Below are 14,589 nucleotides of genomic sequence, written 5' to 3'. Positions count from 1 at the left end.
TGGTACTGTATACACGCACACACACAAATCACCCATTTCGTATATGTTAAGATGTACAATTCATATATGTTACGGATTTGGAAGTAATACAATATGTTACGAATTCGCAAGACGTAGAATATGTTACCAATTTTCAAAATGTATGATATGATTCCAATGTGTTGTGGGTAACGTTACCTAGGTGGCTAACATTATTTAGCTGGCTAACGTTTTCTATGCTAGGGTTAGGGATAAGGTTAGGAGTTGGGTTAAAGGGTTGCACTTAAGGTTAGGGAAAGGGTTAGCTAACAACATGCTAAGTAGTTGCAAATTAGCTAAAATGCTAAACTTGTCCGTGATTAGAGTTGAACACGCAACCTTTAGGTTGCTAGACGTTCGCGTTATATGCCCAACCAACCTCCCTCCGTTTTTGCCTTAATAAGAAACCTTCCGTCTTATTTACCCATACCAAACTGTAACACATTGTTACTAATTTGAGTGTCCCGGATTTACATGTACTATGTCTTTGAGACCGGGGCAGGCGTGCATGATGGCAATGATAAAACAGCAACAATTTATATCCTTATTTGGTCCTGTTAGACATCTGTTTCCTTGTCAACTCTACTCACCTCCCTTTTCATCATTCCATCAACTTTGCTCTCTTCCTTTCCATCATCGTCTTTTCAGTGTCTAGTATATCATGCCAGGCGGTTCTGGATCTTTCCATTGGTGGTGTCAGAGTACTCACTAGTTACCACAGCCACACATTTACAATGCCTGCCTATTTCTACAATTTCTCTTCTTAAAGTTTGATTTTCAACCTAACATTAAACCCTAACCTTAACCAAACTGGTAACCTTATGCCTAACCTTAAATTAAGACCATAAAGCTAATTTATGTTTTCATTAATTTTTACGATATAGCTGAGCCACGAAGTCAAAATTGGCTATCGAGTGGAAATCCCACCTACCTATCTTGTCACCTGTGATCCCAGTTGAGCCTTTAGTACTGGTGTTTGATGGATCTGAACCATATGTGTGAAGCCTTTCCCTAATTTATTTAATACTATAGTTTTTATAGGGATATGGAATATTGGACATTGTCATAGCATCTATTTCAATTGATTGGTCAATGATCATATAGTACCAGTTAGATACAACTCAAAAATGACTTGTCCATCATACAGAACCTACCTATATGGACTGTAGTTATGGCAACATACTACAACCAATCCAATCGCGCCATACATCTGACAGTAATCTTCTTAACTCATGGTCGCTGTCCTTAAAGCACCATTAAATGCGGATTGAAGGCATGGAAACTTTGAACGTTAACCCAGACTCATGTGGTTTTACCATCGCCTAAGTTTTACTTTTCAAAATTGTACTTTGTATGGAATGATAACGTTTTGAAACAATATATATCGTTTAATTCGAGATTGACTATGGTATTCCGAGTAGATTACCGCTTTCTCGGCGTGTTTTACGCACTGGATTTGAAAGGCATAATAATCGGTTAGGCGCCACCCGTTATTTCACTAAAGATTAACGACCAAAATACTGCCCTGGTATGTTATCTCTGTTGAGATTGTTGTGTTTTTACGCACTGGGACTGGGCTATGAGAAGCTTGTGCGTGGACAGGATGACAATCCGGATACGGGAGCCCGGTTCCTATGCCGAGCCATGACCATTGGCGCTGACACTTGTTTGGTCCCCGTAGTTCGCGAACCAAACACGGCGGCTCAGGAGGAAGTGTTGAGGAACACAGTCATGCAGCTCCGTGAAACGGTTCTCCAACAGAAAGAGACGATAGTCAACCAACTTGGGACCATAAACGAGCTGACCACCAAGCTCTCCCTCTGCGAGTCAGCCTCCGAGGAAGGGGAGTATGAAAGTGGTGGATCTTGGAGTAAAAACAAAAATAATCAGAACACAATGGGAGATTTACCCAGAGATCCCAATGATACAATCGACAACCTCGGTAAGACCATGCAGAGTCTGAAGGACCGACTGGAGAACCTAGAGGTAAGACACGGGACAGTAACCATAAATTACTCTTTGGTTCCTAAATCATGGAAAGGGAGTGCTGAAAATGATCGTCACCAGTGTGATTTAAATACATCTGAAATAGGCCTAATGTTTAAAATTGTTGCCCCTTGCATGATTGTCTGGTTATTAAGTAATTGAGTCCAAAGTGAACACCTGTTGCTGTGGTCAACTTTGTGGCCATTAAATTTGCTCCCATTTTGGCCTGTGGCCTATAATATTCTATTTTTGCCACCATGTAGAGGCATACCCTGAATGGATTAGCCTTTTATCTCCTTTACCTTCCAGTGATTAAGTTCCCTATGTAACCTTACTCAACAAATGCATCAGCTCTTAATAAAAGCAGCTCATTCAAATGACCACAGATATAATGAGTTTCTTGGGATATTTAGGTCTCTTGCAGAGCTGTTTCATTCCAGATCGAAACAAGTTCAGTAAATCCAATCCTAGCTTGTGTAGTACCATCTGTTAGTTTAGAGCTTCCTGAACCACAGGTAATCCCCATTAGGCCATGCAGTAAAAGTACATTGGGAAACAAACGCATGACGGTATCAAGCTAAACCACACAGTAGATGGTGTTTAAGCTCATTATGCATTAACAGGCTTTGGAAACTGGTGAGACAATTGGAGAGACCCAATGTTCTCCATGAGTTACAATAAGGGGCCAGAGTCATGTGGCCAGGAAAACAACTCCTGGGCCTTCTGATAATATACTAGCCTACACACAGTGTAGCCGATTTCCACTCAGCCAATGATCTTTGAAAATTACACACATTAAATAGGTGACAAACATAAGAGACAGGAAGCAGCACATCTCAGACCTCAATACAAATTGACCTGAAGTCTATCAACCTCCACAGACTGTCTGCGTTAACCTCCACTAATTGTTTGTGACCATCTTGTATTGTCTCCACTTATTTAATTGTCTAATGACGTCTCCATCTTGTCCCCGCAGCAGCAGCAGCAGAGAGCAAACATGTCGGGAGCGTGGTTCCCCAGCGAGCTGCGAGACCTGCTGCAGCAGAGGCTGGGAGACCTGGAAAAACAGCTGCTCAGTAAGGTCAACAACCTGGAGGAAGAGAAGTCTCTGCTCTACAATGAGACCACAGCCCACAGGCAGAAGACAGAGAGCACCCTCAACTCCCTGCTGACCAGGATCAATGAGCTGGAGAAAGGTAAATCACTGGAAAAGGAAAGATATGACAGGCGCATACTCACGTACGCACAAACATATGTCTGTGTACACAATCCGATGACAGTAGTACACAACTGCAGCACAAACTGGGAGATTCACACATTGTAAACACAATGAGCCATTCATTCTATCAACTATCCCACTAACTGACCCAATCACTGCCACTCACATACTGTACCCCACTGCAGTAAACAACTGAGGCTTTAGATCAAATCTGACAAATGTTTGCTTATCATTTTGTTCTCATAATTTGTGTATAAGTATAGAGGTGACTTCATAGACAACTCTCCCATTATTCTCTCTGTAGGTGGCAGTGGGTTCAAGTCCCCCGAGCAGTTTAAGCTGGTCCTCCCCCTGCGTACTAACTACCTGTACGGCCGCATGGCCAAGAGCCTTCCTGAGATGTACTCTTTCACTCTGTGCATGTGGCTGCGGTCCAGCGCCGGCCCTGGCATAGGCACCCCCTTCTCCTATGGGGTGCCAGGACAGGCCAATGAGATTGTCCTCATGGAGTGGGGCAACAACCCCATAGAGCTGCTCATCAATGACAAGGTAAGGGCACTCTAAATGACTCAGTGATTCTCAGTATCGCTGATCTGTGGGAGAGCCTACCGTTATTGACAGGAGTCTTTGTTTTAAATTAGATCTGGCTTTAATGAGGTTGCTGATTTTTTTTTGTTTTTTTACCAGCTTTACCAAATCCTAACCTTCCTCAATCTAATGTGTATTTCTCCTTTCTGTTTGTAAGCATCTGTACCTACCTTACACTCCTCTCCTATGTTACCTGTCCAGGTGGCTCAGCTGCCTCTATCAGTGCGTGATGGGAGGTGGCAACACATCTGTATCACCTGGACCACCAGGGATGGTCTGTGGGAAGCGTACCAGGATGGTCAGAAGCTGGGGGCAGGGGATAACCTGGCCCCCTGGCACCGCATCAAGCCTGGAGGAGCCATCATACTGGGGCAGGAACAGGTGAGTCTGCTGACTTGCGCCCATTATCTATAGGATACACAATTACATATTTGTATGGGAAATATTTAGCCTATTTTACTCTTGGTTTACAAAAGCACATCAGGTTTTCAGATTTGAATGGTACAGGTTCTTAGCCATGAGTACTGAGCTATAGGCTCTAGAGTGTAGACCAAATTTGAAAAGCCCCATCGCTAACAAAAATCCTGAAGATCAGTTACATGAGAAAATAAATTAACTTTTTTTTTTTAGAGCTTATAAAGTAGAGACCAGATAGGTCAAGTGTGTCTGGCTCAGCCTGGCGGTCCACACAGTGATATGTTGTTTTTAACGAGGCCTGTTGTTTATGGCCTCAACAGGACATGGTGGGCGGGCGCTTTGACGCCACACAGGCCTTTGTGGGTGAGCTGAGCCAGGTTAACATCTGGGACAAGGTCCTGAAGTCAGCCGACATCCTTACCATGGCCAACTGTTCCTCCTACACCCCCGGGAATGTGGTGTCCTGGCTGGACAGTGATGTGGAGGTGTTTGGAGGAGGAGCAGCCAAATTGCCTCTAGAGATATGCCAGGACCGGCTGTCTGAGACTGAGTCTTAGGATGGATGTCTGTCTGTGGTGTGTTGAGAATCATGTTCTCAATCTTGACGCCTACTGTACCTGCTAAGTGTAATGCTGGTCATGTGTTTCGTTTGTCTGTGTAAGGAAAGGCTGATCTACCTAATTCCAGATGATTCTACTACACACAGATCCAGTTTTACACACACATTGGCAAACAGACTTAATGACACTGGATTTGGCATGTGAGGCTGGTTTAGGCATGCGTGCGACATGGGAGGTGTAAGGTGCACAGATTAGCCGTCCCCCGAATGCCAGAGTAATTTACGTCCCAGGCCACAAACTGTAACCTACATCCTAGGACTTACATACAGTAATCTAAATCTCCTGATGGAAGTCATTAAAGCCTTTTCCACCTTGAGTGGAGAGCAGTTTTAGGGGAACATCCAATCAAACATCAGCCAGGTGACCGCTATGTTGAAGGTTTTCAATAACCTTTTGCAGAGATGAGGGACTAGTTTTGATCTTTGAGTTAGTTAATATTCCATAGTTATGTGTGGAAATCTGTGTTCTTGTGGCATCATGTCTGTTGTACTATGTTAAGGTTTCATTACCCATACTGTTTTCAATACCCCAAGTCCACCTCAATGCCTGCAGCAGTATATGTTGTCTCAACTGTTCCGTAATTATCCTCTTGTTGTTAGGGACACGGTGGTTTGTTTAGGCCTACAATGTCTGTGCAGTGGTAGTTTTCAAGAACAAACGAAGCGTAATTTAGATGGGAGCATTGTTACTGTTAAATGTGTACATATCATTTTAAGCCGATAAGAACCATTCATTGTATGATATGAACAATACATTCATGTGTACGAGTGTCTCTTTCCATGAAAAATGTTCAGTGTGTAAAGTTATTTAATTGAGATACTTTTGATTTTGCTCAAGAGACAATGCTTACTTTTCATGTGGCCTTTTGAAGATGCTCTTTACTATGTTAACTATTGCCAAATTAACAAGAATGTGGAAAATTAAAGGACAAATAAAACACTATTGAAAAGCAGTCTGTTTAAATAGTGGTTAAATTGCATAGACCAGTAGCTTTAGCCAAGGCAGCATTAGTCATGCTTAATTAAGACATGAGAGCAGCTCAAAAGGTGGTGTCAATCATTTAGGCAGACTTCTACCTTGTGACTCCTACAGACTAGTGGGAAAACATCTCCCTTACTCTCTATTGGAAAATACATGGAATTTGGTATGTTTAATGGAAGTGGGCCAGGGTTAGTATCTACACATCCTTGCAATGCAGTCCTGTATCTTATAAAAACCCTTGATTTTTGTGTTCTACCAGAGGCTGTTTAGTTGAAGGTCAGTTTGTCTGGAATTCTGGGTCAGGTTAACATTACAGAAGTACAACTCAAGTTATGCGAATGGTATTGTAAGATACAATTCTAATACATAACATTTGGTAGTCATGAGCAGCACAGATGTCAATTACCTAACAAATACGCTGAGTGTACAAAACATGACAGACTGACAAGGTGAAAACTATGATCCCTTATTGATGTTACCTGTTAAATCAGTGCAGTTGAAGGGGAGGAGAGGTTAAAGAAGGATTTTTAAGCCTTGAGACATGGATTGTATTTGTGCCATTGAGGGTGAATGGGCAAGACAAAAGATGCAAGTGCCTTTGAACGGGGTATGGTAGAAGGTGTCAGGTGCACCGGTTTGTGTCAAGAACTGCAATGATGCTGAGTTTTTCACACTCAACAGTTTCCTCTATCAAGAATGGGAGAAACAAAAAGCTCATTTCCATTGGAACATTCTGAACGATGGAGAATGTGGCCTGTTGTCACAGAAAAAATACTTCTGTGCAAGTGAGTGTAATCATGGTCCCCGCTTTTTGTGGTGGGAGGATGAAGGTAACCACAGTGACTAATCAACACCAACTCACTCAGCTTTGCAAACTAAACAGCATGATGAGTATTGGCCTGGACAAAAAACAGGCAGAATAAAGTGCTTCTCTTTATTAATTAGGATAAAGCAAGCACTTTAGACACTCCTACAAATGTCCGTCAGTAGATAGCACCAGTGGCGATGTTAATGTCCAACAAGAAGTCACTCATTTAAGGAGAGTAGCACAGAGCAGTAGACCCCCTCAGTAAAGTGCTGGAGTACATACATACTGCATATAGTAGTACCACAGTGGGTAGGCCATTGGATATGTAGGTGTGCTTCATGTATGTAAGATGTACGGCACAGGGACGATGGTATGGATTTGGTCCTGAGCCCAAAGGATGTATATCCTCATCTGCCACGTCATGGATGACGATAGGTTGAAGTTGCTCTTAGACACAAATCTGACGTAAGTTGATTCTAGATTTGAGCCTACGGGCAACTTCAACCTGAACCAACCCTACCCAGTTGGGGCAACGGGGGTCAGGAGTGATGGGTCAGGGGTGAGTTGAGGTCACGTAGATCCTGGTTGACCTCTGGTCTGCAGACTGCTGAAATGGGCCTCCCTCAGAACACTGTTGATGTGGTCATAGGGAGTGCTGCCGCCATAGAGACTCAACGAGGAAATTGAAGGGTCTTCTTGCGAGGGATTGAGGAGACCCTGGGAAGGGCAGTTCTTCTGGCTCTGTGTACATGTGCTGGTGCTGGCTCCTCCCCCTGCCCTCTCAGGACTACTGATACCACTACTGCTGTCACTGCCGGACGACTGGAGCAGAGAGAGAGAAAACAGGAATGACTTACAAGAAATTACTTTTTACACAAACCATCACAAGTGTGTGTGTGTGTCCTGTCACCTCAGAGTCCCAGACATCTTGGCCCAGCTTGGACACCAGGGCGTGACCCTCCTGTCCCCCTCCTGACCTTTTCGCCAACTGGTCCCCCTCATTGTCTCCACCCCGCCGCCGCTTCCTGTACACAGTGACAGAGAGGCCAGGGAGTGAGTGAGTTTGTGCCTGTGTTGCTCAGTCAATAGGGCATGGTGCTTGCAATGCCAAGAATTGAGTTTGATTCCTGCTGGGGCCCCTCATACATAACATGTATACAGTAAGTTGCTTTGGATAAAAGCTTCTATTAAATGGCATATTTTACCTTCACTTTTTTTTTACCTTCACTTGTTCCTCATGTTGTTACTTTACAGCCTTATTCTAAAATGGATTAAATCAAAATTCCAGGTTTTTTTCCCTAGAACTGGCCGCCCGCCAGGGAGGTGACCAACAACCGGATGGTCACTGACAAAGCTCCAGAGTTCCACTGTGGAGATGGGAGATCATTTCAGAAGGACAATCATCTCTGCAGCACTCCACCAATCCGGCCTTTATGGTAGAGTGGCCAGACGGAAGCCACTCCTCAGTAAAAGGCACATGACAGCCCGCTTGGAGTTTGCCAAAAGGCACCTAAAGGTGACAATGTCCTTGAGTGGCATTCCTAACCTAGCCCACGTCTGCTGTGTGGATCGAGCAGTCATTTGAAAGAGTAAGAACATTTCAGAGAGAAAACTCAAAGGCGAAATCCATTAAAGCGAAGATAATGGAATTCATTGGCGTTCTCTGTCGTGGGTGATGTTGGCTTTCGCCAACTGGTCGAGCACCAGTACAGTTTTGTTTAACTTCGAGATAGGGGGCGCTCTTTTAAATTTTGGATAAAAAACGTTCCCGTTTTAAACAAGATATTTTGTCACGAAAAGTTCCTCGACTATGCATGTAATTGACAGCTTTGGAAAGAAAAAAACTCTTGACGTTTCCAAAACTGCAAAGATATTATCTGTGAGTGCCCCAGAACTAATGCTACAGGCAAACCCAAAGATAAAATTTCATACAGGAAATGGTCCAGATTTTGAATGCCCTGTGTTCCAATGTCTCCTTATATGGCTGTGAATGCGCCAGGAATGAGCCTGCACTTTCTGTCGTTTCCCCAAGGTGTCTGCAGCATTGTGACGTTCCATTTTCTTCAGAAGAGAAACCAAACTGCCACGAATGATTTATCACCGATAGATATGTGAAAAACACCTTGAGGATTGATTCTAAACAACGTTTGCCATGTTTCTGTCGATATTATGGAGTTAATTTGGAAAAATGTTTGCGTTGTAATGACTTAATTTTCAGGTTTTTCTTACCCAAACGTGATGAACAAAACGGAGCGATTTGTCCTACACAAATAATCTTTTTTGAAAAACTGAACATGTGCTATCTAACTGAGAGTCTCCTCATTGAAAACATCTGAAGTTCTTCAAAGGTAAATTATTTTTATTTGAATGCTTTTCTTGTTTTTGTGAAAATGTTGCAGGCTTAATGCTATGCTAGGCTATCAACACAAATGCTTGTTTAGCTATGGTTCAAAAGCATATTTTGAAAATCTGAGATGACAGTGTTGTTAACAAAAGGCTAAGCTTGAGAGCAAATATTTATTTCATTTCATTTGCGATTTTCATGAATAGTTAACGTTGCGTTATGGTAATGAGTTTGAGGCTATAAATAGGATCCCGGATACGGGATTGCTCGTCGCAACAGGTTAAATGTTGGTACTATTTTTCAGATGTTGCCCTACTGTAGTTGCACAATAATAGGCGTCACTGCTATTAGCTTCACGACTGACATTTGGACCAGCAATATCAGCCCCATGAGCATGCAGAGTCTGACAGCACAGTGGGTCGTTGAGGATTTCGTACGGAGGAGAGTTGTATTGCATGCTCAGGAATATGCTGATTGTCATACCATTGCTGCCATTTCAATGGCATTTGAGAACATGGTTGAAACTTGGAAACATGAATACACTAGCTAGCTCCATTCAAACAACTGACTCGATAAATAAGCTCATCAACTGCACCTGCAGCAGATGCGATGCCCTCTGTCGTGGCATTGAAACACCTGCTCAACAAAAACTGACAGGGATATAAACAACTGTGCACAACATTTGAGATCAGCTTTATGGGATCTTTTTTTTTAGCTGATGAAACAAACACTTTACATGTTGATTTATATTTTTGTTCAGTGTAGTATTCGTATTCTAATTCCTAATTCTAACGCCACCGATTCTGTCACAACAGTGGAGTGTGCATGCCCATTCTGACTTTGCCAATGCTAAGCTAACCAGTTAGCTAGCAGCTAGTGTGCGACATTAGTGCTGACTAGTTTCTATGGAGTGAAGATGGCCCCTTTTCCAGACAAGGTGGATGTTCCTACTGGACCACATTGGCGAATGAAACAGTTGCCCTTGACAACAGTTTGCCCCAGCAACAAAACTGCCCACTCAGGCTGTGAACAAGCGATTTGGTGGAATTCTCTCTTTACAGTGTCGCCACCATGTTCGATGCTATGTACAAGGACCGCTACTTCAATGTAGACAAGAAACAGAGATTCCGTGTAATACTACATTCGCAGCGGGACAAGATGGAAACGGACACAGTGACAGTGCGCACCGAGGAAGAGGCGCAACGGACAGACAGAGCTGAAACTTCACTGCTTGACATGCATGATGAAATCCTGGTTGAGAATGAAACGACTGAACAAATGAACAACAAAATAGCACAGTAAGTGAAAGAAATAGGTTGATTGTTTTACTGGTAATGGGGGCATAAGTAAATGCCAACAAAATAACCAATTCTGTGCCGCCCTATGGGACTCCCAATCACGGCCAGATGTGATACAGCCTGGATTTGAACCAGGGACTGCAGTGACACCTCTTGTACTGAGATGCAGTGCCTTAGCCAGCTGTGTCCATTGGTGTGTTATCGGTTTCTAAGGAAAATATCAGATATCGGTGTGTCACTAACGGGTGGTATACAGAAGATAGCACTATTTGGTAAAAGACCAAGAACAGCTCAAATAATCAAAGAGAAACAACAGTCCATTATTACTTTAAGACATGAAGGTCAGTCAATCAGGAACATTTCAAGAACTTTGAAAGTTTCTTCAAGTGCAGTCGCAAAAACCATCAATCGCTATGATGAAACTGGATCTCACGAGGACCCCCACAGGAAAGGAAGACCCAGAGTTACCTCTGCTGCAGAATATAAGTTCATTATAGTTAACTACACCTCAGATTGCAGCCCAAATAAATGCTTCAGACTTCAATTAGACACATCTCAACATCAACTTCAGAGGAGACTGCGTGAATCAGGCCTTCATGGTTGAATTACTGCAAAGAAACCACTACTAAAGGACACCAATAAGAAGAAGAGACTTGCGTGGACCAAGAAACGCAAAATCCACCCACACAGACAGTGTGGTGAAGAAGGCGCAACAGCGCCTCATCATTTGGCTTGTCACCTAAAACCCAAAAACTTTCAGATGCACAATTTAGAGCATCCTTACGGGCTGTATCACTGCTGGGTACGGCAACTGCAAGTCTCTCCAGAGGGTGGTGCGGTCTACACAACGCATCATCGGCTAACGGCAGCGTAGTGGTTAGAGTGTTGGACTAGTAGCCGAAAGGTTGCAAGTTCAAATCCCCAATCTGACAAGATACAAATCTGTCGTTCTGCCCCTGAACAAGGCAGTTAAGGCAGTCGTTGAAAATAAGAATTTGTTCTTAACTGACTTGCCTAGTTAAATAAAAGGTAAAATAAATAATAAATGTAAAAAATAACCATGTGTATGTGACAAATAAAATTGTATATTATTTGGAATGCAAAGGGTGGTTACTTTGAAGAATCTCAAATATAAAATATATTTTGATTTAATTAACACTTTTTTGGTTACTACATGATTCCATGTGTGTTATTTCATAGTTTTGTTGTCTTCACTATTATTCTACATACAACGTAGAACATAGTACAAATAAAGAAAACCCCTTGAATGAGTAGGTGTGTCCAAACTTTTGACTGGTACTGTACATAAATGTGATTTAAGTATTTGATTTTTAATACATTTACAAAGAATTATCTGTTTTTGCTTTGTCATTATGGGGTAGTGTGCGCAGATTGAGGGGAAACAATTATTTAATCAATTTTTGAATAAGGCTGTAACGTAACAAAATGTGGAAAAAGTTAGAGGTCTGAATACTTTCCAAATGCATTGTGTGTGTGTGTGTGGGAGAGAGAGAGAGGCGATCTCAGCCACAGCATTATAGTTATAGGAGCAGGCATGTGCTCAAATATTCAGCCATGAGTATGACAACTTATCTGGGAAGAAAACAACAATGTGAAATATTGTTCAAGTTAAACTGATATGTGGAGAGATCAATTAGCCTACTTGAGACATTAACAAATGTAACACTGGCCACCGAGGTTAATGGTAATTCAATAACTATACTATAAAACAAAGATTAATGATATAAATAATGATAGTAAAACAACTTTGGAGTACCTTCAATTAAATATTGGGCAAAAAGGCAACTCCGCTCCATCATTCATTGAATCAGATGGCTCATTCATCACAAAACCAACTGATATTGCCAACTACTTTAATGATTTTTTAATTGGCAAGATTAGCTATGACATGCCAGCATAAAAACACTGACCCTAAACATCCAAGTACAACTGATCAAAATATGAAAGACAAGCATTGTAATTTAGAAAATGTGAACAAAATTACTGTTGTCTAGCAACAATGACAAGCCACCTGGGTCTGACAACTTCGATGGACATTTACTAAGGATAATAGCAGACGATATTGCCACTCCGATTTGCCATATCGTTAATCTAAGCCTACAAGTGTGTGCCCTCAGGCCTAGAGGGAAGATAAAGTGATTATAAAAAGATTGTGGGAGTTGTTTTGTTAGACTTCAGTGCAGTGACATTATCGATCAGTCTGCTGCGGGAAAAAGGTATGTGATATGGCTTTACACCCCTGCTATATTGTGGATAAAGAATTACCTGTCTAACAGAACACAGTGTGTTCTTTAATGGAAGAGTCTCCAACATAATCCAGGTAGAATCAGGCATTCCCCAGAGCAGCTGTCTAGGCCCCTTACATTTTTCAATCTTTAGTAATGACATGCCATTCATTGACTTTGAGTAAAGCCAATGTGTATGTATGCGGATGACTCAACACTATACACATCAGCTACTACAGCAAGTGAAATCAATTCAAGACTTGAGCTGCAGTCAGAATGGATGGCAAATGTCCTAAAAAATATATTTTTTTTAAGTATTGTATTTGGGACAAATCATTCACTAAACCATAAACCTAAACTAAATCTTGTAATGAATAAGGTAAAAATGTAGCAAGTTGAGGTTAATAAACTTCTTAGAGTAACCCTGGATTGTCACTGTCATGGTCAAAACATCTTGATTCCACAGTAGCTAAATTGGGGAGAAGTCTGTCCATAATAAAGTGCTGCTCTGCCTTCTTTACAACACCATCAACAAGGCAGGTCCTACAGGCCCTAGTTTTGTCACACCTGTACTACTATCCAGTCATGTGGTGAGGTTCCTCAGAGGGTCTTAAGAAAATTACAATTGGCTCAGAACAGAGCAGCACAGTTGACCCTTAAATGTACACGGAGAGCTAACAATAATATGCATGTCAATCTCTTATGGCTCAAAGTAGAGGAGAGATTCACTTCATCATTACTTGTTTTTGTAAGAAGTGTTGACATGCTGAATGCACAGAGGTGTCTGTTTAAACTACTAGCACACAGCTTGGACACCCATGCATACCCCACAAGACATGCCACCAGAGGTCTCTTCCAAGTCCAGAACAGATTATGAGAGACGCACATTACTAAATAGAGTCATGGCTACATGGAACTCTATTCCACATCAGCTGATGCAAGTAGTAGAATCTGATTTTTTGTATTTTTAAATACAAATATACACCTTATGGAACAGCAGGGACTGAAGAGACACACACACATATGCATTTTTCATTGTATATATGAGGTTGTAGAGTAGTGGCCTGAGGGAACACATTTAATGAGGATCCTTATTAAATACATTAAATACAAATAAGTTATTTTTGGAAGAAAAAAACTCACCTGTTTTCTGTCAACATTTGGCAGACGATTGTCAGTGGGTTGTTTTGGTGACAAAGAAGACTCTGAGCACGTTCGGATGTAAAGGACGTAAAGGAACGACTCCTCTCCCTCACAACTTTTGGTAGAGCAAAAATCTATTTTCGTACGTACAGCAGAGCTTTCCCCGCACGACCAGTCAGGGCATTCTGATCTTATCTGGTTGCCAGCTTGTTGAACAGCTTCTTTGGTTAGCAAGGAAACAACCCTTGACTGGTTAGTCTTGATAATTTAGCATTAACTGTCACTATCCTAGTATGTATGCAGATTATGTCAGTAAACAAGTTTACTTCTCGGTTAACGTCTCATCGTCTCTTTCCGCCGTTATAAACTATCTAGCTATAAGCTACTTTAGCTAGCTAACCAGCTAAACGAAACAAGCGAGAGATTCCTCCAATCCGTCAATTTAACTCGAGTTTTGGTAGTATTTGATAGCAGTCAAACTATCATTCGGTATTGGTGAGATGACAGATCAGAAAGAATACAATACTACGAATGTGATCAAGCTAGCGAGTGTTCTGCTGCTAGCAAAAAGACCCAGCTGAAAGTGTTTACGTGACGTTTGATGACGTAACGATCCAATAACCTGAAACCGACCGAATGCGCATCTGCAAACTCTATATGTTGCATATCAGAGAGGCAGTTAACCTGTTAACTTGTCGCAGGTAAACAACCTTTTAGTTCCACAAATATTTATATTTTCTATGAAATTCCATTATTGTGATGAAAGTTATTTAAGTTACTTTATATGGGAACAGAATGTGCCTGCATTGTGTGGTCCCTAGTGTTATGCTCTGTAATCCTATCTACCTGTGAATGAAAAGAATGGATGTTACTGGTGGTTGCATGAAGAGGCATTTAGAATTTATTTTTATTCCTCCACCA

General features: G+C 41.8%; 2 protein-coding genes across 2 annotated transcripts; one reads left to right on the top strand and one right to left on the bottom strand.

The window, feature by feature from the left end:
- The first annotated feature begins 924 nt into the window (after window positions 1-924).
- LOC118370987 (neuronal pentraxin-2-like) lies at window positions 925-5,706 on the top strand. Its single transcript, XM_035756265.2, has 5 exons — window positions 925-2,004; window positions 2,981-3,200; window positions 3,528-3,772; window positions 4,013-4,192; window positions 4,549-5,706. Exons 1-5 carry the CDS (start codon window positions 1,549-1,551, stop codon window positions 4,783-4,785), a joined length of 1,338 nt encoding a protein of 445 aa, XP_035612158.1. The 5' UTR covers window positions 925-1,548; the 3' UTR covers window positions 4,786-5,706.
- A 1,043-nt stretch (window positions 5,707-6,749) lies between these two features.
- On the bottom strand, window positions 6,750-14,309 carry LOC118370990 (protein FAM104A-like). Its single transcript, XM_035756274.2, has 3 exons — window positions 13,669-14,309; window positions 7,548-7,662; window positions 6,750-7,459 (listed from the first exon to the last, which is right to left on the bottom strand). The coding sequence occupies exons 1-3, from the start codon at window positions 13,683-13,685 to the stop codon at window positions 7,208-7,210; spliced, it is 384 nt and encodes a 127-aa protein (XP_035612167.1). The 5' UTR covers window positions 13,686-14,309; the 3' UTR covers window positions 6,750-7,207.
- Between the last annotated feature and the right edge of the window lie 280 nt (window positions 14,310-14,589).

Source organism: Oncorhynchus keta, chromosome 2 (assembly GCF_023373465.1).
Source record: "Oncorhynchus keta strain PuntledgeMale-10-30-2019 chromosome 2, Oket_V2, whole genome shotgun sequence".
Lineage (NCBI taxonomy): Eukaryota > Metazoa > Chordata > Actinopteri > Salmoniformes > Salmonidae > Oncorhynchus > Oncorhynchus keta.
This window is presented reverse-complemented; position numbering and strand designations above follow the sequence as displayed.